This window comes from Bufo bufo, chromosome 10 (assembly GCF_905171765.1).
Source record: "Bufo bufo chromosome 10, aBufBuf1.1, whole genome shotgun sequence".
Taxonomy (NCBI): domain Eukaryota; kingdom Metazoa; phylum Chordata; class Amphibia; order Anura; family Bufonidae; genus Bufo; species Bufo bufo.
Window position 1 is genome coordinate 22,860,720 of NC_053398.1, and position 22,583 is coordinate 22,883,302.

The following is a 22,583-nucleotide window of genomic DNA, read 5'->3' on the forward strand; positions in this document are numbered from 1 at the left end:
CATACCCAGGTGCCAGCTAGCCCTGCCTTAATATCGGTGGAACTACAAGCCTCAGCATGCAATGCAAGAGCTTGTAGTGAACCTGAGAGACCTGCAGCCTCCGCTCCCCCCTCCCTCACCCTGCATTGTAGTGCTGGGCCCCATGCCCCAGTGCAGAGGGTGGTGCCAGCCTGTAGGGGAGGAGGCGTCTGATACCAGGAGTCTCCTGCAGGACCCGTCTGCCGGCTGCTACAGCAAGGAGCAGAGCTCTGATCATGGTAAGTGCTTGGACTGCTCCTCCAGTGTACGGCTTTGCAGAAATCTTTGCTTCACCATTGTCTTGATGTGCAGGATAGCTATGCTTCTGTTAACCCTGTGGTGATTGCGCAGCAGCAAGGCGGCTTAGTGCATGAATGATCCATGCAGGGACAGGTGATTGTAGGTTGGATTCATTTATATAGCACCAACATAGTCTGTAGTGCAGTAGAGGGATAATGTACTCACAATGGTCCATCTATCTATCTAGCTGTCTGTCTATCTCTAATGTATTAACCTACAAAAAGGCAGCTCTGTCAACTTAGACAGCTATAATTACCACTTGTACCACATCCAGAGTAGACTAAAAACCAAACAAGTGGAATAATGTATCAAAAAATGTCATTTATTATAAAATATAAAAGATATGGAGAACAACAGGATGGTATACAGTACACGGAGAAGCACAGGGCCAGTCACACCAAAAACACCACCAATGAAACTGCGCAATGTAAGGCACAGATAGGTACGACCAAAAGGGTAAAGCATAAGGCTCCAGGGTAACCAGAATGATGTAGCATATAATGGTCGCCCCAATTAGGGTGTTGTACGCACGGTACCACAGACCAGATATGGTAAACCAAGAGCCGTAGCTTACATACACGGAAATAGATAGGCACCACAACCGGCCAATGATAATGACACAAATAATATGGATCACTGGCTGGAATCAAAAATGCTGACGTGCGCCTAAATACAGAGGACCCAATGTGGATACATGCGAGGGTGCCCCGTACATAGTGTGGAACCGTGCTAATGACAGGACGTACCTGAAGACATGGTGGTGGGATGGATGTCAGGCCCTGAGCGCGAGACCTCGACGCCGGTTTCACCTCAACTGACGAAGCCGTTGTCCACATTGGGTCCTCTGTATTTAGGCGCACGTCAGCATTTTTGATTCCAGCCAGTGATCCATATTATTTGTGTCATTATCATTGGCCGGTTGTGGTGCCTATCTATTTCCGTGTATGTAAGCTACGGCTCTTGGTTTACCATATCTGGTCTGTGGTACCGTGCGTACAACACCCTAATTGGGGCGACCATTATATGCTACATCATTCTGGTTACCCTGGAGCCTTATGCTTTACCCTTTTGGTCATAGTGTTGAGCGAACCTCTGTTTTAAGTTCTATCTATCTATCTATCTATCTATCTATCTATCTATCTATCTATCTATCTATCTATCTATCTATCTATCTGTATTCTTATCTATCTATCTATCTCTTCTATCTGTCTGTCTATCTATCTATCTATCTATCTATCTATCTATCTATCTATCTCCTATCTATCTATCTATCTATCTATCTATCTATCTATCTATCTATCTACATCTATCTATCTATCTCCTATCTATCTATCTATCTATCTATCTATCTACATCTATCTATCTATCTCCTATCTATCTATCTATCTATCTATCTATCTATCTATCTATCTATCTATCTATCTATCTATCTCATTGTTAAGGGTAGTCCAGAGGAGTTTGACATTTGTTACATATTACATTTGCTATGGTTACATTGTAGCACTGTAATTCTCCTCTCTGTGCAATGTGTCTGTTCTACTGTAAATCTCATGACAACCTCAGCTCTGCTACATCGGTGTATATGCCATTGTGTAGCATTCCCATTCATTGCTGACTGGCAACCCTTCCAGCTCCAGGGGGCGTGCTCTGGTCTGATGTATGGAAAGGGATGGATAATGTTCCATTGGCTCCGTCAGGGTTATGAGGTGGTTGTCAGACCATGGGAGGGACGTGCCTAGAGGAAGGCTGCAGAGGATTCTGGGAGGTCCTATCCTGGAGCCTCGCACAATACCTTGGTGTCTGATTGCAATGTTTGCACATTAAAGAATTATAAGCCGGGGTGTAGCTAAATGCTCATGGGCCCTGGTGCAAGAGCTCAGCTTGGGCCCCCGTTCCTCAGTGCTTGTTGGCAAGCGGCAGGGGAGCACATATCCTTCCTGCTGCCTGAGGCAAACATTGAAAGGGCACTCCCGAGCCAAATTCTTAACCTAACCCCTTCCCTCCAGCCAGAGGTGTAAATTGACCAGCATGCACTTTCTATAATGCCAGATTCTTCTGTGGCACAAGGGTCTTTGGGCCCCTCAGGCTCCTGGGCCCGGTAGCGACTGCTACCTCTGTACCCCCTATAGCTACGCCCCTGGTTATAAGGGAGATTAAAGCTATAGTTTTGAGGATCATGATTGCACGGATGCATGGAATGTAAAATGTGGTCACCCCTGGGTATGACAGGGTTAATCCCGCAGGGAGAAGACAGTAACTGGTCCCATGAAGCGAATCCACTACAATAAAGACTGTTGGTGCGTTATTCCGTGCAGGCGTCTGCCTGAGCGCGCGAATGCCGTTTAAAACACTTGCAGCTGAGTCCTGGCAGAATCCTCGGCCATAAAAACTGCATTTATTAAAATGTGTCAGATTCCAGTAATAGAAATCTCTGAGCCGTGCCAAAGGGGTTTTATTTCTATACGGAGCCCTTTAGTTTTGGAAATCAGTGGTGGTCGAAGTTCACCGACTTTACCAGGACGATCTTGGCGCGTGTACAGTGTCTGCCACATATCCAGAGACCGTTTTCCCTTCTAGGTGCCAACATTCCAGTTGGTTCCCAACACCATTTCTGACTATGGCTACTTTCACACTTGCGGCAGAGGATCTCAATACCGGAATTAAACGGATGCGTTTTGATTTTGCACATAAGGATGCATCTGTTCCATTAGGAAAAAAAAAAAAACGGATCCGGCACAAATTACATTGAAAGTCAATGGGTGATGGATCCGGATTTTTAGGCTCCTAAAAAAACTGATCAGTCACCATTGACTTCAGTGCCGGATCCGTTTTTATTTTCCATTTTTATGACCGGACACAAAACAGCACTTTGCAGCGATTTAGTGTCTGGTCACAAATCGGAATGCTGCCTGAACGGGAGGCATCCTGATTCATCCTGAACGGATCTCTTTCCATTCAAAATGCATGAGGACTAAACGGAAAAGTTATTTTCCCGTATTGAGATCCTCTGCCGGATCTCAATACCGGAAAACAACAACGCAATTGTGACGGTAGCCTATGTTCTCTTGGGCAATTCCCTAGCACTATGGTGCTCCCATGTATCTTCTGTGCTAGGAACTGGACACGGCTACATTCATGGGGCTTAAAGGGGTGTTCCCATCTGGACATTATCACACATCCACAGGATATGCAATAAATGTTCTAAGGTCCTAGCTCTGGAAAATGCACCTCCCTCTCTAGAACAGGGCTCCATCATGAGGCATCAAGTGTGGAGAGTTGCCGGCGCATGCGCAGCCATCTTCATTTACTTCTGTGGGAGTTTTGAAAATTGCACGCTCGCCTATTTTTGAATCTGTCACCTTTATGACATGTCCTGTAGAGGTGCCTTAAATGGCTAGATAGGAATGCCCCTTTAAAGGGCCTCTGCCAGCCTTTATTAAACCTGATGAGAGTTGATTCTGCTGATTAAAATGATACCAGTCTTGTGAAAATCGGTTGTGGCGTTCTGGAGAAAAAAAAAAGATTTCTATTCTTTATGCAAGTAAGGGCTTCAGGGCATTGAGGGGTGTGGCTAGAACTGGAAGGCTGAGTCAGGCCCCGCCCCCTCATGCTCTGAATCCCTCACTTGTTTAAATAATAAAGATCTTAATGTTCAGGAACGCTGCAACCGATTTTCACAAGACAGGTATCATTTTAATCAGCGGGATCCACCCTACCAGGCACTATGCCTGGTTCCATAAGGTTGATCCTGCTGATAAATGCTCTTTAATAGTGGGAGGGCACAGGCTGGATGACTGTAATGGGTGTTGTGTGGAGCAGTGGCGGAGCACGCTCCCTGCTACTTCATGAAAACTACTAAGCATGCTCACTTAACCATAGCTGGGGGTCCCAATGTTTGTAATGACTGGAATAGCCCTTTAAATTCACCTATTAGACTCGTCACTGCATAATCGTTTGTGTTTCTGGACCTCATTATGTGCCTCTCGCTTCCAGGAGACCAATGTGATCATCGCGTTGGCTGTCGTCGGCGTGACCGCTTTCTTATTCCTCATTAGATGTCTGGGTTCTCAGCAGAAGAAATCTCCAGTCACTCTCCTAAACCCGGAGACAAAGTACCCTCTGCCCCTTATCGAAAAACAGGTGAGGTCTTTGGCAAGAATCTTACTTACTTTACTTCTATTATGCGGCATCTACCTGGGGATCGTCATGTGTCCCTTTAGTACTGTGCAGAACCGCTCCCGCTCCAAATTATATACTAGAAAAAAAAAATGCGTAACGTGTACCTGTTGATACGTCATCGAGACATCCAAAGGTTTTGATCTGTGAGCGACCCCCACCGATGGCTAGAAGGAGGAGAGAGAGGCACTCACATATCCTCGCTGCAGGAGATGGAATTGAGACGGCGCCAATAGTGCTCTTCTTTCTCCGTTTTCTAGCGATCAGTGGGGGTCGGAGTGCTGAGACCCCCCCCCCCCCCCACCAACTGCTAGAAACACTTTAAAGGGCATTTCCATCTAATGCTATTATAGGAGAGATCTAATAAAAACCTGAAATGTTCCGCTAACAACCTTAGTGTTGCCCTGCAGGTGGTAGGCTGCCACTGGTTGACTTTGGGAGGTACCACGGTTAGTTGTGACGCCTGTCCTTTAATATATAGGGCTTGCCCTTGAATCGTGACTAGGGCACGTGACCAGTCACGGTTCTGGCAGCACGGTGCCCTAATGATGGGCAGTCATGGTATCACGATTCAGTAATGGTATCAGGGACAAATGGCGGTCCGTGCTGCCATTGCTGAGTCACCAGATTGAGCTGGGAGTGAAGTCGGCTCTTCTGCGAGCCTTGGTGGTCTCGTCTCCATCATATATTGATGATTGTTGTTTTTTTTCTTTTTCTTAGGAAATCAGCCATGACACTAAGAAATTCAGATTTGGCCTCCCTTCGTCGGAGCACATTTTGGGACTTCCTATAGGTAAGACCAGGGGCGGATTGGCCATAGACCTTACAGGGAAATTTCCCGGTGGGCCGACGCCCGGGGGGCTACCTAGGCCCTCCTCACGGCCCGGCCGGTGGAAGTTTTTGGGGATGTATTTTGTGCTGCTGGCAGCATTATGTGGTATTTGGCTCTTTTTGGGGTGGTATAACGTGCCACAATATGGTATTGCTGGCCCTGCCTTCCATCAATTCGGACCCAACTACAAAAGGGGGCCACTTTAAGTTCCCAGTCCGCCCCTGGGTAAGACTCAATATCTGCTGAAATAAAGGAGTGTGCTTCTCATCGCCTGGGAAAAGAAGGGATTGGGCATGCTGAAATCAATCTTCCCAGTGTGATCCTTCTGACGTGGGGCCTCATAAACACAATGTTGTTGTCCGGTTCCCCTGATATAAGCAGTTTTTAGCCAAATTCATATAATGTGTACGTCGGAATTAAAGGGGATGTCCCAAAATTAAAAATGATGTCCTATCCCATATCTGATTGGGGGGTGTCCGACTGCTGGGGTTCTTTGTACAGCGACATGCACGCTGGACCGCCACTCCATTCATCCAGTGGGTGTGCAGGATACTCATGATTGATCCCCAGCGATCTGACACCCCCTGGTCAGACACGTGTCGGATCGTTGGGAGTCCTTACACTTCTACCCCCCATGATCACAAAAAGAGGGCTGGTGCTGGAGTGCCTTACTTTGCTATCTCCAGGAGACCCATAGAAATCAATGGAGCAGCAACATACACACTGGACCACCGCTTCATTCAAACAATGTGGGGGGGTGTCAGGATCTCCATTCTTGATTGTTTGGGGTCCCGGAGATCTGAAACCCACTGATCAGACACTTAGTATGTGATCAGTGAGGGTCTGTACACTGGAACCCGACCGATCACGAAAACGGGGGTCCTATGTACCCCTGACTGAAGGGGCCCTACTTGGCTATCTCCGGCAGCCCCCATAGAGGTGTGTGGAGCTGCAGCTCACATGCTTATACAAGGGAGACACAGGAGGACCCCCATTCTCGTTACTGGTGGGGCTCCCAGCAGTCGGACCTCCACCCATGAGACACTTATCCCAATCTTGTGCATGAGACCTCCCCTTTAAAGGGATTGTACAGGATTATAAAATCCTAATCTCATTTTTTCCAAAAACAGGCACAGGCTGTATTATGTATAGGACCGTTCACTTCAGTAGAGCTGAGCTGCAATACCATACGCTGCCCATCTACAGGTGTGGCGCTGTTTCTGTTGCAAGGCAGCCATGTTTATTTGGAACGTATTTAACTCTTTCAGCCCTGTAATCAGACACTCTGTATTCTGTCTCCATAGGGCAACATATTTACCTCTCGGCTAAAGTTAACGGCAGTTTGGTGGTTCGGGCGTACACCCCGGTGTCCAGTGATGAAGTGAAGGGTTATGTTGACCTTGTTGTAAAGGTAAAAGCTTGTTATACAGAGCACAAGGGAATGTTACAAAACCTTTTGGATCTCTCATGTACTAGACCCACGCAGCAACCAATATTTTACTCCAGTGACATCCAGAGCTTCATTCACAGTTCTGCTGATTTCCCAATAGCTCTCTAGCTGCCGCTCCTCGGTCTACTTGTAGCCCCTTGCTGGTTCGGTGCCTGTTCTGGGCATGGTGGGAGACGTGTTCTTTACCCCCGGCACTGGGCAGTGGTCCGATACTGTGCTGACTACATTTCCCATGATGCACTGTGCTGTATAGTTCTGTATTGTGCCATACAGGTTTACTACAAAAAAGTGCACCCTAAATTCCCAGATGGAGGAAAGATGTCCCAGTATTTGGACAGCTTGAAGATTGGGGACACAGTGGATTTTCGGGGTCCTAATGGTCTTCTAGTCTACAAAGGAAAAGGTAGGTTACCTGGAGTAATACTAAAGGGTGGCTCCGCTCAGTAACAGTACTTCTTATTAGAGGGACCTGAGGACTCGGGGGACCTTTAGCACCCACCCTCTACGGTTGGCCAGGCATGCATGTACTTCTCTTTTGGGGTGTTCGGCGATCTCCATAAGGCCCCATTCACATGACCGTATTTTTGTTCCGCATCCGATCCTCACTTTTTGCGGATCCAGGGTCGGACTGGCACATCAGAGGATCCTCCGGTGGGCCCAAGATCTGACAATAATGGACTCCTAAACAAATGGGGCCCTTAAGGTCCTATATACACAGAGGGTGGGCCCAAGGGACTTCAGTCTGACACTTCAATGAACCACAAAAAATTCTTGTCCTTTTTGCAGACAAGGATAGGCTTTGTTACCTGCAAAAAGTGCGGAACTGCATCAGTATTTTGCGGATCCGTGATTTGTGGACTGGAAAATGTATACGGTCATGTGATTGGGGCCTAAGACTCATCAACCCCTGTGGAGGGGCCACATACTGTGCATGCATGGCCATCTCCCCTATATGTGGCTGTGATAAGAGGTGAAGCAGGGGCCCCCAGGGAGCGCAATCCAGCCCTGGGGATTAGTCCTTTCATATAGCGTGGCATCTTTAACACTGACAGGGTATTATGGAGTTGTCCTATAAGCACTTTCCCTGTATAGTGCTACAACTCCGCGCATGTCCTTCTCTCTCATAGCTTCTTCTGCCCTTGTTTTTTTTTTTTTTTAAGGTAAATTTGCCATCAGACCAGACAAAAAGTCACCACCTCAGACTAAGTCCACCAAACATCTTGGGATGATTGCAGGAGGGACAGGTAAGTGCTGCGTTCCCTCTCTAGCGTCTGTGTATCTCCTGCAGAGCATTGTGTCCACTACGTCCACCACTGTGGTCACAACTGAGTATCCAATAGGATCTGGAGCCCATGAAATATCTGTCCGTGTTTCCTCCGTGATAGATCCGTGTTTGGTCCGTGTGTCCGTTTTTTTGCCCTCCGTGTGTCATTCGTATTCCATGGACACTGCTCCTCCGCCGACCTCATGAACACGACTGTATCCATATCCTATCTGCATTGTTTGCGGATTAAACACGGACCCATTCATTTCTATGGGTCCACGAAAAAAATGGACCGTACACGGATGTCATCCGTGTGCCCGCTCAGCAAAAAAATAGAACATGTCCTACTCTTAGGCCACAAAATGTAGACCACAGGCCCATTGAAGTCAATGTGTCTGCGAAAAAAACTAACACAACATGGTAGTCATCTGTGTTTTACGGAGCAAAAAAATAGTGACAGAACCGGGACGCCATATGTGAATAGCACACGTCTGAAGTGTGAACAAGGCCTACGTGGTGGTGACATGGTTCAACCTGGTGAGGGTACTAAGGCTGCTTCTTTCACACAAACGTAAGGGCTCCGTGCCCGTGCTGCGGACCGCATACGGCGGTTCCGCAATACACGGGTAACCAGCCGTGTGCATTCCGCATCACAGATGCGGACGCATTAGCTTGAATGGGTCCGCAATTTTGTAGATGCGGTGCGGAACGGAACGAAAGCACGGAACCCCACGGAAGCACTACGGAGTGCTTATGTGGGGTTCCGTTCCACAAAAAGAAAGAACTTGTTCTTTCTTTTTGCGGAACGGACGGATCGCGGACGCCATTCAAGTGAATGGGTCTGCGATCCACATGCAGCTTCCCCACGGTCGGTGCCGGTGCACTGCGGACCGCAATTTGCGGTCCGCAGCACTGGCACAGAGTCCTTACGTTCGTGGGCAAGAGGCCTGACTGTGTAAAAGTGGCCTGAGGGTGCATTCACACGACCGTGACTGCAAAACACGGACACCGGCCGTGTGCACCCTGCATTTGCGCTCCACGTTTCGCATGTTGCAGTCAAAGTCAATGGGTCCACACGACGATATGGGGTGTACACGGCCAGTGTCTTTGTTTTGTGGATCCGCAGTTGGTGGTCACCTTAAGCTCCATTCATACGACCATAGTTTTGGTCCACATTCGATCCTCATCTTTTGCGGACCCATTCATTTCAATGGGGCTGCAAAAGATGCGGACAGCACCCGTATGTCTGAATTACGGTTCTGCAAAAAAATAGAACATGTCCTATTCTTGTCCATTTTGCAGACAAGAATAGGCATTTCTAGCAAAGGGTTGGACATGCTGATCTGCAAAATGTGGAACACATGCGGCGGGTCTGCGTTTTTGGTGGATCTGCAATTTGCGGACTACTAAACGGATACGGTCCTATGAATGGACCGTTATAGTGTGAGGTGCTAGCGTCTTGTGCTTCACGCGCACACACTGCATGGTGTTATCTTTTGTCTTGTCCCGGTGTCACCCTTTAGGCGTTTCTTTTTTGGCCCGCTCTCCGACCAGAGTATATACTGTATAATCCCCATCATTTAGGGTTTGGTCAGGAAGGATCACCCTCATCGGGGTGGTTATCCTGCTTTAAGCACGATTAGTCAGGGCTCATCCTAGGGCGTGCTCTCATCCCAGTTCTGTTTGGTTTTGGGTTTCATGTTTGGTCAGATTTTTAGGGCCGGTCCTTACTGTGGTGGACCCCAGAAGGGAAAGCGTTTCTCCCACTTTCCACCAATGGACCCAAGAGGTGGTCTCGGTGAGTGACTAGCCGATCTGATCGCTGGGATCGGGATGGTGCAGTCCATAGTCACTATTCATGATTTAAAGACGGATTCCCATCGTCTGGAAGATACGGATCCCACCTACTGGACCTGTACCCATCTCCAGAACAAGGGACCCCGACTCCTGACTCCGCTGGCAGTGCAGCCGCTGGTCGCCGCATCCAGATGGAGAATGAATGAAGAGATGGTTGTGCATGTGTATGGCTCTCTCCATTCACTTTTGCGGAAATATCCCTTTAAGAGCTTGCAAACCATCTGTACACAGTGAAATTCCTTTAATCTGGCATCCCGACCTGCCCTCATATTGGACCAATAGTCCCTGCTCCAGAACCGGTGACTGGTGGTCATATCCTGCAGACTGAAGCATGTGTCTGTATGGCGGTAAGGCAATAGCAATACTCTATGGCGCCACTTAGAGAAGGTGATCCCCACCTATAGCCAGGACACCATATATGTTGAGTGCTGGTGCAGACACCGGGGCATCGGTCCTGGCTCCATACCGTATGGATGCATGGCTCCTTCCCCTGGGACCCGGCCGGTGCAGAGTGAATCTGAAAGGACATGCTGCAAAAGGATGACATGATCCCTGTGAGTGACGGATGCCGGAAAAATACTTGTGTGTATAAGGGCAAAGGTCCCGGCAGAGCAGATAGTTTCATGCAGCAGTGCACGTAACAGCATGAAGTGGCGGTATACCTTGTAAGAATCAGATAATCAACCTACATACATTACATAAGCAGCTGTCACTGTAACACGTAATATGTCATGTATGACCTAAGCTCCATTATAGCACGAGCAACTGCTGCAGCTAGTATGGCAGTATTATGTGGGCACTGGATGGCAATATTATGTGCACACCAAAGAACAGCAGTATGTGTGCATTACATAGCAGGACTGTGCATGCTACATGGCGGTTTTATGTGCACAACACATAGCAGGGGCACTTTGCACTTTTTGCAATATATGGACAGTGCAGGGAAGTATAATGTGAATATTATGTGGCAGCACTAGGTGGTCTCTGTGTGGCAGTATTATGTAGACAGTGTATGGTAATACAGTCCTGATCAAAAGTTTAAGACCACTTGAAAAATGGCAAAAAATCATATTTTACATTGTTGGATCTTAACAAGGTTCCAAGTAGAGCTTCAACATGCAACAAGAAGAAATGGGAGTGAGACAAAACATTTTTTGAGCATTCAATGAATTGAAAATAACGATTAAACTGAAACAGGCTGTTTTTCAGCTGATCCAAAGTTTAGGACCACATGCCTTTAAAAGGCCAAATCTGTGCAAAGATGTGGATTCATTGTCATTCTCCGTCGGGTAGTCACACGTTGTGATGGCAAAGGCCAAAAAACTCTCCCTTTTGACCTGCATAAGCAGGGTCTCTCACAGCGCGCCATCGCTGCTGAGGTGGGACGCAGTAAGACAGTCATTTGGAATTTCTTAAATGATCCTGAGGGTTATGGAACAAAAAAGTCAAGTGGAAGATCCAAAAAAATGTCCTCAGCACTGAGCCGGAGGATCCAATTGGCTGTCCGTCAAGACACTGGACGATCCTCGACCCAAATTAAGGCCCTTACTGGCGCTGACTGCAGCCCCATAACCATCAGACGGCATCTGAGACTGAAGGGCTTCAAAAACAAAATCGTCTTCAAAGACCTCGTCTCCTTGAACGCCACAGAACTGCTCGTTTGGACTTTGCAAGAGAGCACCAAACATGGGACATTCAAAGGTGGAAGAAAGTTTTATTCTCTGATGAGAAAAAATATAACCTTGATGGTCCTGATGGTTTCCAACGTTACTGGCATGACGAGCAGATCCCACCTGAGATGTTTTATACGCGCCACAGTGGAGGGGGCGCCATAATGGTCTAGGGTGCTTTTCCCTTCAGTGGAACAATGGAGCTTCAGGAAGTGCAGGGGCGTCAAACGGCCGCTGGCTATGTCCAGATGTTGCAGAGAGCATTCCTCATGACTGAGGGCCCTCGTCTGTGTGGTAACGACTGGGATTTTCAACAGGACAACGCTACAGTACACAATGCCTGCAGGACAAGGGACTTCTTCCAGGAGAATAACATCACTCTTTTGGCCCATCCTGCGTGTTCCCCTGATCTAAATCCAATTGAGAACCTTTGGGGATGAATGGCAAGGGAAGTTTACAAAAATGGACAACAGTTCCAGACAGTAGATGGCCTTCGTGCGGCCGTCTTCACCACTTGGAGAAATGTTCCCACTCACCTCATGGAAACGCTTGCATCAAGCATGCTGAAACAATAACGGCGGAGCTTCTCATTACTGAGTTCATGTTTGGAAGTTGGATTTCTGTTTTGGGGGGGGTTTAGTTTTTTTTTGGAGGTGTGGTCCTAAACTTTTGATCAGCTGAAAAACAACCTGTTTCAGTTTATTCGTTGTTTTCATTAAATTGAATGCTCAAAAAATGTTTTGTCTCCCTCCCATTTCTTCTTGTTGCATGTTGAAGCTCTACTTGGAACCTTGTTAAGATCCAGCCATGCTAAATAGGATTTTTTGCCATTTTTCAAGTGGTCTTAAACTTTTGATCAGGACTGTACTCTGTGGACCATATACGGCAGTATTATTTGGACAGTGTATTATGAGTTCTGTATGCCAGTCGTATGGAAAGAGAATGACAGTATGGTGTGAGTTCTGTGTGGCAGTATTATGTGAGCTCATTATGTCAGTATTAGGGCTCATGCAAACGACTGTATGTATTTTGCGGTCCGCAATATACGGATCCGCAAAAAATACGGATGATGTCCGTGTGCATTCCGTATTTTGCGGAACGGAACATCTGGCCCCTAATAGAACAGTCCTATCCTTGTCCGTAATGCGGACAATAATAGGACATGTTCTATTTTTTTGGACATATGGAAATTGAATGCACACGGAGTAACTTCCGTTTTTTTCCGGACCCATTGAAGTGAATGGGTCCGCATATGGTCCGTAAAAAAACCCCGGAACGGACATGGAAAGAAAATACGTTCATGTGCATGAGCCCTTAGGTAGAAAGTGTATGACACAATTATGTGGATAGTATGGTGATAAATGGACAGTGTATTGCAGTATTATGTGAGTTCTGTTTGGCAGCATTAGGTAGACATTATACGGCAGTATTATGGGAGCTCTTTATGTCAGCATTAGCCAGACATATGGCAGTATTATGTGGATAGTGTATGGCGGCATTATGTGGGCAATGTATGGCAGTATTAGCCAGACATATGGCAGTATTATGTGGATAGTGTATGGCGGCATTATGTGGGCAATGTATGGCAGTATTAGCCAGACATATGGCAGTATTATGTGGACAGTGGATGCCAAGCTACAATTCATCCTGTTTTTCTCCCATGTAGGTATTACTCCAATGCTACAGCTAATCCGTCACATTACTCAGGATCCAAGTGATGACACTAAATGTTACCTCCTCTTCGCTAATCAGGTAACAACGAAAAAAGTTATTTTATTCTCTTTATGTGTCAGGTTGTCGATGCAGACTACTGTTCTCTGCCACGGCCCCCGATAGGAAGTCCAGAGAAATGGGGCCGATTCTCATCCTCCGATGGGATCTGTCAGTCCGTCCCTGGCTTCTCTTGCATGCTTCATCCTATCTGCAGTGACTGGTCTCAGGATCTCACCCCCTTATCTGTATGATGAGAACTCTTTTTATTAGTCACTACAGGATCCAGTGGATTACTTACCAATGTGGGAGCCATGATGGAGGCGGCCGGCAGGTCCCAGATATCCTATTTGATGTCTCTAGATTTTGAGTAACGTTGAAAATTATTTCTCTTTAGACTGAAGACGACATTTTAGTTCGATCAGAACTGGAATCTGTAGCCAAAAGTCACCCCGACCAGTTTAAGCTTTTCTACACCCTGGACCGTCCACCTCAAGGTAATAGATCTCTGTACAGTAGATTCTGTAGTAAAGCTCTGCCGTACAAGGGGCACAGCTATAGGGGGGCAGAGGCGGCAGTCACACCCGGGCCCAAAGGCCTGACTGCCACGTGACAGGACACCAGTGTTATCAATGGCAGATTGGAGGGGGGGTCCTGTTACAGATTATCCATTGGAGGGTTCATATGAGGTCAGTGTCACCCAAAAAAAGAGGAGATGACACTTTACAAGCCAAGGCAGAAGACTAGGGCGATAAGAATTTTTTTTAATCGTCCTTAAAGGCGCTGTGCCATGAAAAATATTCTACATTTTTAAAACCAGCACCTGGATCTGAATACTTTTGTAATTGCATTTAATTATCATTTTTGTATAACCACAGAGCAGTGGCGTACATAAAGAAATGAGGGCCCCATAGCAAGGATCAAACCAGGCCCCCCACACAGGACAGAAGGCTTTCTGCCTAAACCCCTTTCAATGGCCATTGTTCTACTGCCTAATTTGCTAAAAGTTGTTCCTTTAGAGGGTAGAGTCCTGACTAAGTAGAAGAGGGGATGATCCCAACTAAGACTGGGCCCCCTCTTGCCGGGGGCCCCATAGCAGTCGCATGGTCTGCCGCTATGGTAGTTACACCCCTGCCACTGAGTTATTCAATAAAATGTGTCTGTATAGCGCCACCTGCTGTTTGTTTGTTTTCCTTATTTCTTGTTCATCTCAATGAGGTGGTGACGCAAACTTAGTTTAAATCTTCTACCGCCACCAGCCATATGTAGCTGTAGCAGTTACAAGGAAAGAGCTCGGACAGAAAGGACACGCCCCTGAGCTGTGATAGGGAGAGAGTTGCATTAGAAAGTATACTCCCCCTGAGCTGTGATAGGGAGAGAGTTGCATTAGAAAGTATACGCCCCCTGAGCTGTGATAGGGAGAGAGTTGCATTAGAAAGTATACGCCCCCTGAGCTGTGATAGGGAGAGAGTTGCATTAGAAAGTATACGCCCCCTGAGCTGTGATAGGTAGAGAGTTGCATTAGAAAGTATACGCCCCCTGAGCTGTGATAGGGAGAGAGTTGCATTAGAAAGTATACGCCCCCTGAGCTGTGATAGGGAGAGAGTTGCATTAGAAAGTATACGCCCCCTGAGCTGTGATAGGTAGAGAGTTGCATTAGAAAGTATACGCCCCCTGAGCTGTGATAGGGAGAGAGTTGCATTAGAAAGTATACGCCCCCTGAGCTGTGATACGGGGAGAGTTGCAGCAGAAGGGGCGCATTCCGTGAACTGTGATAGGAAGAAATCTGCTGCAGAAAGTACACACCCCTGAGCTGTCAGTCTGAAATAAATGTAACCAAACAATTGGAGCAATGAATGGGGAGATCTCTGGATCCATTTGAGGAAGGTATTGTCATGTATTATATGATGTCTGATTTTCATTTTTTACACCAATCATGGCATAACCTGAAAATGTCCTCAGTTTCCCAGCAAGCCAAGTGAAAGTTAAAGGGAACCTGTCACTGGGATTTTGTGTATAGAGCTGAGGACATGGGTTGCTAGATGGCCGCTAGCACATCCGCAATACTCAGTCCCCATAGCTCTGTGTGCTTTTATTGTGTTAAACAGTTTTGATCCATATGCAAATGACCTGATATGAGTCCTGTATCCGGAGATGAGTCAAGCGGAAAGGAGCCCAGCACCGCCCCGCGTCCTCCGAATCTCCTCCTTGCTGGCTGACATCACAGAGCTGGAGCGCCGAAATCTCGCGATGCGCAAGCTAGCGCATGCGCAGTGTCGGCATCATGTTCATTCCCTGTACTGGCATCAGCACAGGGAACAAACTATGCATGCGCTAGCTCTGTGACGTCAGCCAGCAAGGAGGAGATTCGGAGGACGCGGGGCGGTGCTGGGCTCCTTTCCGCTTGACTCATCTCCGGATACAGGACTCATATCAGGTCATTTGCATATGGATCAAAACAGTTTTTTAACACAATAAAAGCGCAGAGAGCTATGGGGACTGGATATTGCAGATGTGCTGGCGGCCATCTAGCAACCCATGTCCTCAGCTCTATGCATAAAATCCTGGTGACAGGTTCCCTTTAAAGGGCATCTGTCAGCAGATTTGTTACTATTAAACTGGCTGACCTGTTACATGTGCGCTTGGCCGCTAAAGAACTTTAGGAGAAGTCAGGGCCAGGCATGATAGCATTTCCCTTGCTTGGTCCTGTCAGTCCGAGTGGAGAGGGCGCAGCAGCTGCAAAAAGAGAGCCTCTAGGTGTAATGGCAACGCCCCCGTTGCTCCTAGAGGCTCATTTGCATATATTAAAACCTCATTTTTCTCAGCAATGCGGGCACATAGGAACATGGGACCAACACAGATGTCTTCAGCTGCCAAGAGCACATGTAACAGGTCAGCCGGTGTCATAGGTACAAAACAGCTGACAGATGCCATTTACGGAAACCGCAGAGCTGAAAGTCAGGGAGATGGGGCCATCACTGGTGTAACATTTTCTTACATTCACGATTTCATTCAGGTTGGGAGTACGGAACCGGCTTTGTCACCGCTGAGATGATTAAGAAGCACCTGCCTGCACCTTCAGACAACCCACTGGTGCTCATGTGCGGCCCTCCACCCATGATCCAGTTTGCATGTCAGGACAACCTGACTAAGCTCGGCTACCCTGAAGACAGGAGATTTGCCTACTAAAACTGAGCGACGTGAATCTTCAATCTTCATATCAAACCCTGAACGATTGGCATGAACATATGGAATCTGTAGGGAAAGTTCCATGACTGATGTATCTGCAGTGAGTCTACCTCCACCTGGTCCACCAGTGTAGTACTCAGCAGGTTCCTCTAAGACCACAACCCTAGACATGTTCTTGTGTTCTCCCTCTCCCCCATAAGGAGTTGCATATCTCAAAATATTTTCTATGACTCTCATATATGGGCCCGTCCATGTAACGTTCCATACAAGACGACTCCAAAAGGGGAAATCCACTTAAGATATTTTTCTGACATGTCCTACAGAAATCAGTGGGGGGCTGCAAGTGCATTTTCCAAAATGCCAAGACAAAGGGGTGATGAGGCTTCATAGAGTGTCAGAAGCCCTTTGTTACTACTTTATATCTAAATGACATGGCAGAAGATTATCTTTTTTCTGGATTTCAAACTTAAAGGGGTTGTCCGGGATTAGAAAAAGATGGCTGCTTTATTCCAAAACCGCTGCACACCTGTCCGTGGTGTTGGAGGTCTGCTCTATAGAGGTCAGTGAGGTTGAGCTGTAATACCACACACATCCTGTGGACAGGGGTGGTGCCTTTTTTTTTTTTGGAAGAAAGCAGCCTTCTTTTCTAGTCCTGGACAACCCCTGTAAAGGAACATTGCAGATGAAACCGATGCATAGTATGCTGTGCCTTGTGCTGTTCTTATAGGGCAGGAATTTAAAGGACAAAGAGGAAATCTCTGCGTCATGTCCATTCCCTCAGGCATGTATCATTTCTTAACTGGAGTGTTCCTCTAAACTGTGTTTTGTTGCAAATTGGTCTTGAAGATCACAGTTTGGCGGTAATACATGGAGTGTGAACATGTCCTGTGCATCCTCCCTTAGCCTTTATTGACAACCACAAAGAATACCATTGATTGAGAACTTTTTGTTAGGCCTCATGCACACATCCGTGCCTGTATTGGGGTCCGCAATATACAGGCACGGCCGTGTGCTCACTGCATCACGGATGCAGACCCATTCGCTTGAAAGGGTCCGCAATCCGGAAGGCCTGGTGCAAAACAGAGGCACAGGACCCCACGGAAGCACTACGGAGTGCTTCAATGGGGTTTCTCTCCGTGCCTCCACACCGCCATAAAATAGAACATGTTCTATTTTTTTTTGCGGTGAGAATGGATCACGGAACCATTCAAGTTGAATGGTTCTGGATCCGTCTCGTCACCCACGCGGAAAGTGCCCATGCATTGGGGACTGCAAATTGGGGTCCCCAATGCATGCAACAGCCCTAAGGTTTATATTAAATGTATTGTAGCAGTCAGTAGAGTCTGATTTTCTGTTCACTATGTATTTTTATAGACTGTGGTGACAATAGGAATACTAACCTAACGTGGCATCTTGGCAGTAACTACAGCAGTTGTCTCCATTCTGGCTGTCAGAACATGATAGGCGTTGTAGTTTTCCAATGGCTGGAGAGACACGGGTGGAATGTGGTGGACATGTGCTAACGTCCTACAGTCGTAAATTATTCTTGTGTGCCATATTTATTAGAAAGCTTTACATGGGGTAGTTGTCAGCCCCATCGCTGTACCCAACAATTGTATTTGTTTTTTTTAATGGAAGCTTTGAGATTGTGATACACCAGACTACAGTCTATCAAGCTGTGAACTGTAGAATAAGAACCATCTCAGGATGAATATTTCCTCGTAAGATGTTTCAGGTCCTTTATACATTTTATAACTCTAAATTTGAGAATGTAACATTTTGTACAACCTTTATTGTAACGATCGCCCGCTGTCATCAGAAATGGTTTAGATAATTAAACTTTCTCCTGAAGAAGAAGAAGTCATTGTGCCCGGTGAAACATGTTAATAGCATAAAACAGTCTTTAAGGGGGTATTCCTATCTCAGACAATGGGGGCCATTTACGAGATAGGTGCAGGTCCCACCTCTGGGACCTGCACCCATCAGACAATGGGGACGTATCCCTAGACTGCGCAAGCACCGTGCGCTCTATTTACGAGATGGGAACTGCACCTATGAGACAATGGGGGCATATCCTACTATAGGCATCATTGTCTGAGATGACAACCCTTTTTTTTTTTTTTAAACAAAGGGGCCGAAGTTCTACTCAGTGTGTTCTGCATCTTCGGCTTCCATCGGCTCTCTGCTTGGCTTTTTTGGAAAAGTTGAGTGAGCCGAGGAAAGCCAAAGCGGCTCTGAGCAGCACTTCTGCCCATGCTTTTTATGCAAAGGCTTAGACAGAATAGCACTGCGTGCTATGCTATTAAATCCTGACCGAATAGAACCACAGAGCCTGAGGTTGCAATACCTGACACAGCCCATGGACAAGAGTGGCGCGGTTTCTGGGAGGATGTAGGAAATTACAAAAAAAAAAAACTTTTTTTTCGAGAAATAGCTCCAATTTTGCCTATGGATTAAGTCTGGTATTGCAGTTCAGCATATTCAAGAAAATGCTGCAATACCAGACATGGACAATAGTGGCGCTGTTTATAAGAAAATGCAGCATGTCTGAAATGCTGAGCAGCACGGAGCATGCTGGGATATGTAGTGTATGTCTCCAGGTCTAGATCATACAGATGCTAATGAATAGGACATACTTACCGTACATTAAAAAGTTTGATTTTTTTTTTTTTTCCCATCAAATTTCTTAAAATTCATAGATTTTTATTTTGTGATTTCACAAGAGGTATTATTATCATACAGCAGCAAATACAAAACTGTTCCTATAGGATATAAACACTCTGGACAAAAGATACAAACCAAGCTATACTCCACTTAAAGGGGAAGTCCATTTTTCATAACCAGGGACCATTAGTCTGGCTGAAACTTTCCCCCTATTGAGAACTTGTACACTTGGCTGAGCAGAGCATGCATGTGTAAAAGGGTGGGAGACAGAGCTCTCAGGTATATGGCCAGCCTATCTTCAATGGTCAGCTGCTCATCATTGAATGGTCATCAATGTATTGCACGATTTACGCCCCTAGTAGGGCATTTGTGCAAGGGTTGTCTTCATGACAGAACCTCTTTAAAGGGGTTGTATGAGATAAAAAAACAAAAAACAAAAATAAACATGGCTACTTTCTTCCTGAGACAGCGCCACCATTGTCCATAGGTAGTGACTGGTATTGTGCAATAGCAGACACAGCCTGAAGACAAGAGTGGCGCTGTTTTTGGAAGAAAGCAACTGTGTTTGACTAATCTCGCACAACCCCTTCACCACTGGTTCTTAAAAGTGGACGTCCCCTTTAATGGTTAAAAAAAAAACTAAAACACAATTACAAAGTAAAGCATTTCTTTATAACCTTATGTACATGTTGGTTCTGATTTTTTATATATAATTTTTTTTAATAGCAAACTTAAGAAAAATGTACACCCTTTAGTAATTTCCCTCACCTTTAAAAGAAAAATCTATATCCAGCATGGCCGCGCCTGATCCATAGTACAGGGGGGCCAATTAAAAATTATATACCATTTGTGATTGAATGAGTCCAGTCACCTCTTTGGTTTCCGATAATTGATCCTTCCCCAAGATGCAGGGAGCTATCTCCAAGAATCATAGGTGGATAGAAACCTGTAGTTGTTGAGGAGCTCGTCCTGACTGAGCATGTTCTGCAATGGAAAAAGCCAAGATGGTGAGAACGAGAAGATTTCACGGTCATTTCATCATAGTCATGCAGATCCCTGTCACTTTCCCCTAGAGCAGGGAGCTGGGCCGGTAGGCTGGGGGTTGTAGTTCTGCTACAGCTGGAGAGCCATAGGGTGGACTTGCTGTCTTTATGCATGTCCGTAACAGCCAGGGCCGATCTCTAGTGCAGGGAAGCTCAACCTGCGGCCCACCAGCTGTTGTAAAACTACAACTCCCATCATGCCCTGCTGTAGGCTGACAGCTGTAGACTGTCCGGGCATGCTTGGAGTTGTAGCTTTGCAACAGCTGGAGGGCCGCAGGTTGGGCATCCCTGCTCTAGTAGATGTGATCCAAGGCAGGGCCAGGAGTAGGAATAGGTGGCTTCCAATAGAGGGGGGCCTTGGCCCAATGGACACTGTGACCATGCTGGCGATAATGGGGTCTCAATAGTGTTGGGCGAGCATGCTCGGCTGAACACCATTTTGACTCTAGCATCGCGATGTTTGGCTGAACACTGCGTGTGCTTGAGCGCGATGCTCGAGTCTCCTCCCCGCATGTTTGTTGGCTGCTACGCAGCCACTAAACATGTGAGAAAGTGCTGGCCCTCACTGTAATGCCGTAGCCATGTTGGTTACTGTGATTGGCTGGCTGGAACAAGTCATCAGGTGCTATATAGCACCCAACAACACGTGGTTCGGCTCAGTCTTAGTCAGGGCGAGCTGCAGCAGAAAGGACATATATTGTAGGGACAGGAATTTTATTTATTTTTTTAGGCAGGATTTAGTGTTGAAAGGTGTTAGAGACCCAAAAGTCCTTTTAAGGCTGCAATATATATTATTAGCGCAACCTGCACTAAATTGCGTGCAATTGTTTGGCCGCTGCTGACAGTGACACAACCTCTGTTACATCTGTTGTGTTACATTTGCGCATCCTAAATATCTGTGACATTCAGCGCAATTGTTTGGCCGCTGCTGACAGCGACATTATCTGCGCTACATCTCCTGTATAACGTTTGCACATCCTAAATATGACACAGTGTCATTTATTTGCACATACACTTACAAAACCTGCGCTAATCTATGCGTGACATACTTGCAAGCATATATACCATTTAATATGCTCAAGGCGATAAGTAAGGGATGAGGAAGTGGCCGTGCTGCTGATGGTGCACGCTGAGGCCGTGGCGAAACTGTGCCTGCTGCCAGAGCACAAGAAACACACTCATCCACGATACCTACTTCATGTCTCAGTTTGCAGGGTGGCGCAGGACACCACTCTCGAAGTAACACCGGTGCGACCAGGCGGTCGGTTGGATTGCAGCAGATAATGCTTCCAGTCGTTTAAGCACCACCCTGTCTTCCACAAAGTCCAGTCTCAATAGCCAAGAGTCTGGTCAACAGAATCCTCACCCTGATCCTCCTTCCTCCCACCATGGAAAGTCTTGGCAAACAAGTGATCCCACACTCGGATATTCTGAGGAGCTCTTTTCATCACCATTCCTTGATTTGGGCCTCTCGGAAAAGCCCGCTTGAAGAGGGACATGAAGAGATCTTGTGCACTGATTCCCAAACTGTTGAGCATCCACGGCAATTAGTGTTTCATGAGGTGGATGATGATAATGATGAGACACAGTTGCCAATAAGTCAACGGCAATTAGTGTCTCAAGAGGTTGATGATGAGGATGAGACACAGTTGTCAATAAGTGAGGTTCTTGCTAAGTCAACAAGTCAGGAGGATGACCAGAGTGAGTAAGTGGAAGAGGAGGTGCTGGACGATAAAGTCACTGACCCAACCTGGGAAGGTGGAAAGCCGAGCGAGGACAGCAGTACAGAGTGGGAGTGATCCGCAGCACTGGAAGAGGCAGTGGGGTGGCAAAAGGGAGAAGGCGGGCCACACCAAACAGGTCCGCAACTGTTCCCCGGTCACACCACCTTGCGGCAATCTCCCTTGCCAAGGGGTAGGTGTTCCGCAGTCTGGCGCTTTTTTGAGGAAAGTGCGGACAATAACATCACACGTGCCCTGACCAACGCAGTTATTAGGAAGGTCCACTTAATGACTGACACATGGATAAGTGCATTCGGCCAGGGATGCTACATTTCCCTGACGGCACACTGGGTAAATGTTGTGGAGGCAGGGAGTGAGTCGTACCCTGGGATGGCACAGGTGCTACCGACGCCAAGGATTGCGGGCCCTACTTCCATCAGGATTTCCGCCACCACATACGTTAGTGGCTCCAACCCCCACTTCTCCTCCTCCACCTCTGAATTCTCATCTTGCAGCACCAGTCAGTAGCTGGAAGCAGTGTAGCACTGCAGTGGGGAAGCGTCAACAGGCGGTGCTGAAGCTGATCTGCTTAGGTGACAAACAGCACACCGCCGCAGAGCTGTGGCAGGGGATAAGGGAGCAGACTGAGCTGTGGCTCTCGCCACTCAACCTACAACCAGGCGTGGTTG

At 47.0% G+C, this 22,583-nt stretch overlaps 1 protein-coding gene across 1 annotated transcript; it reads left to right on the plus strand.

The window, feature by feature from the left end:
* The first annotated feature begins 186 nt into the window (after window positions 1–186).
* On the plus strand, window positions 187–17,514 carry LOC120980260 (NADH-cytochrome b5 reductase 2). Its single transcript, XM_040409262.1, has 9 exons — window positions 187–257; window positions 4,312–4,458; window positions 5,215–5,287; window positions 6,631–6,737; window positions 7,050–7,179; window positions 7,937–8,020; window positions 13,234–13,319; window positions 13,675–13,774; window positions 16,294–17,514. Exons 1-9 carry the CDS (start codon window positions 255–257, stop codon window positions 16,464–16,466), a joined length of 903 nt encoding a protein of 300 aa, XP_040265196.1. The 5' UTR covers window positions 187–254; the 3' UTR covers window positions 16,467–17,514.
* The last annotated feature ends 5,069 nt before the right edge of the window (window positions 17,515–22,583 follow it).

Bases quoted from the DNA above. Each gene is read 5' to 3' on its own strand.
- LOC120980260 (XM_040409262.1), top strand. The intron at 5,288-6,630 runs GTAAGACCAGGG...CTGTCTCCATAG, and splicing joins CATTTTGGGACTTCCTATAG to GGCAACATATTTACCTCTCG. The intron at 7,180-7,936 runs GTAGGTTACCTG...TTTTTTTTTAAG, and splicing joins TCTAGTCTACAAAGGAAAAG to GTAAATTTGCCATCAGACCA.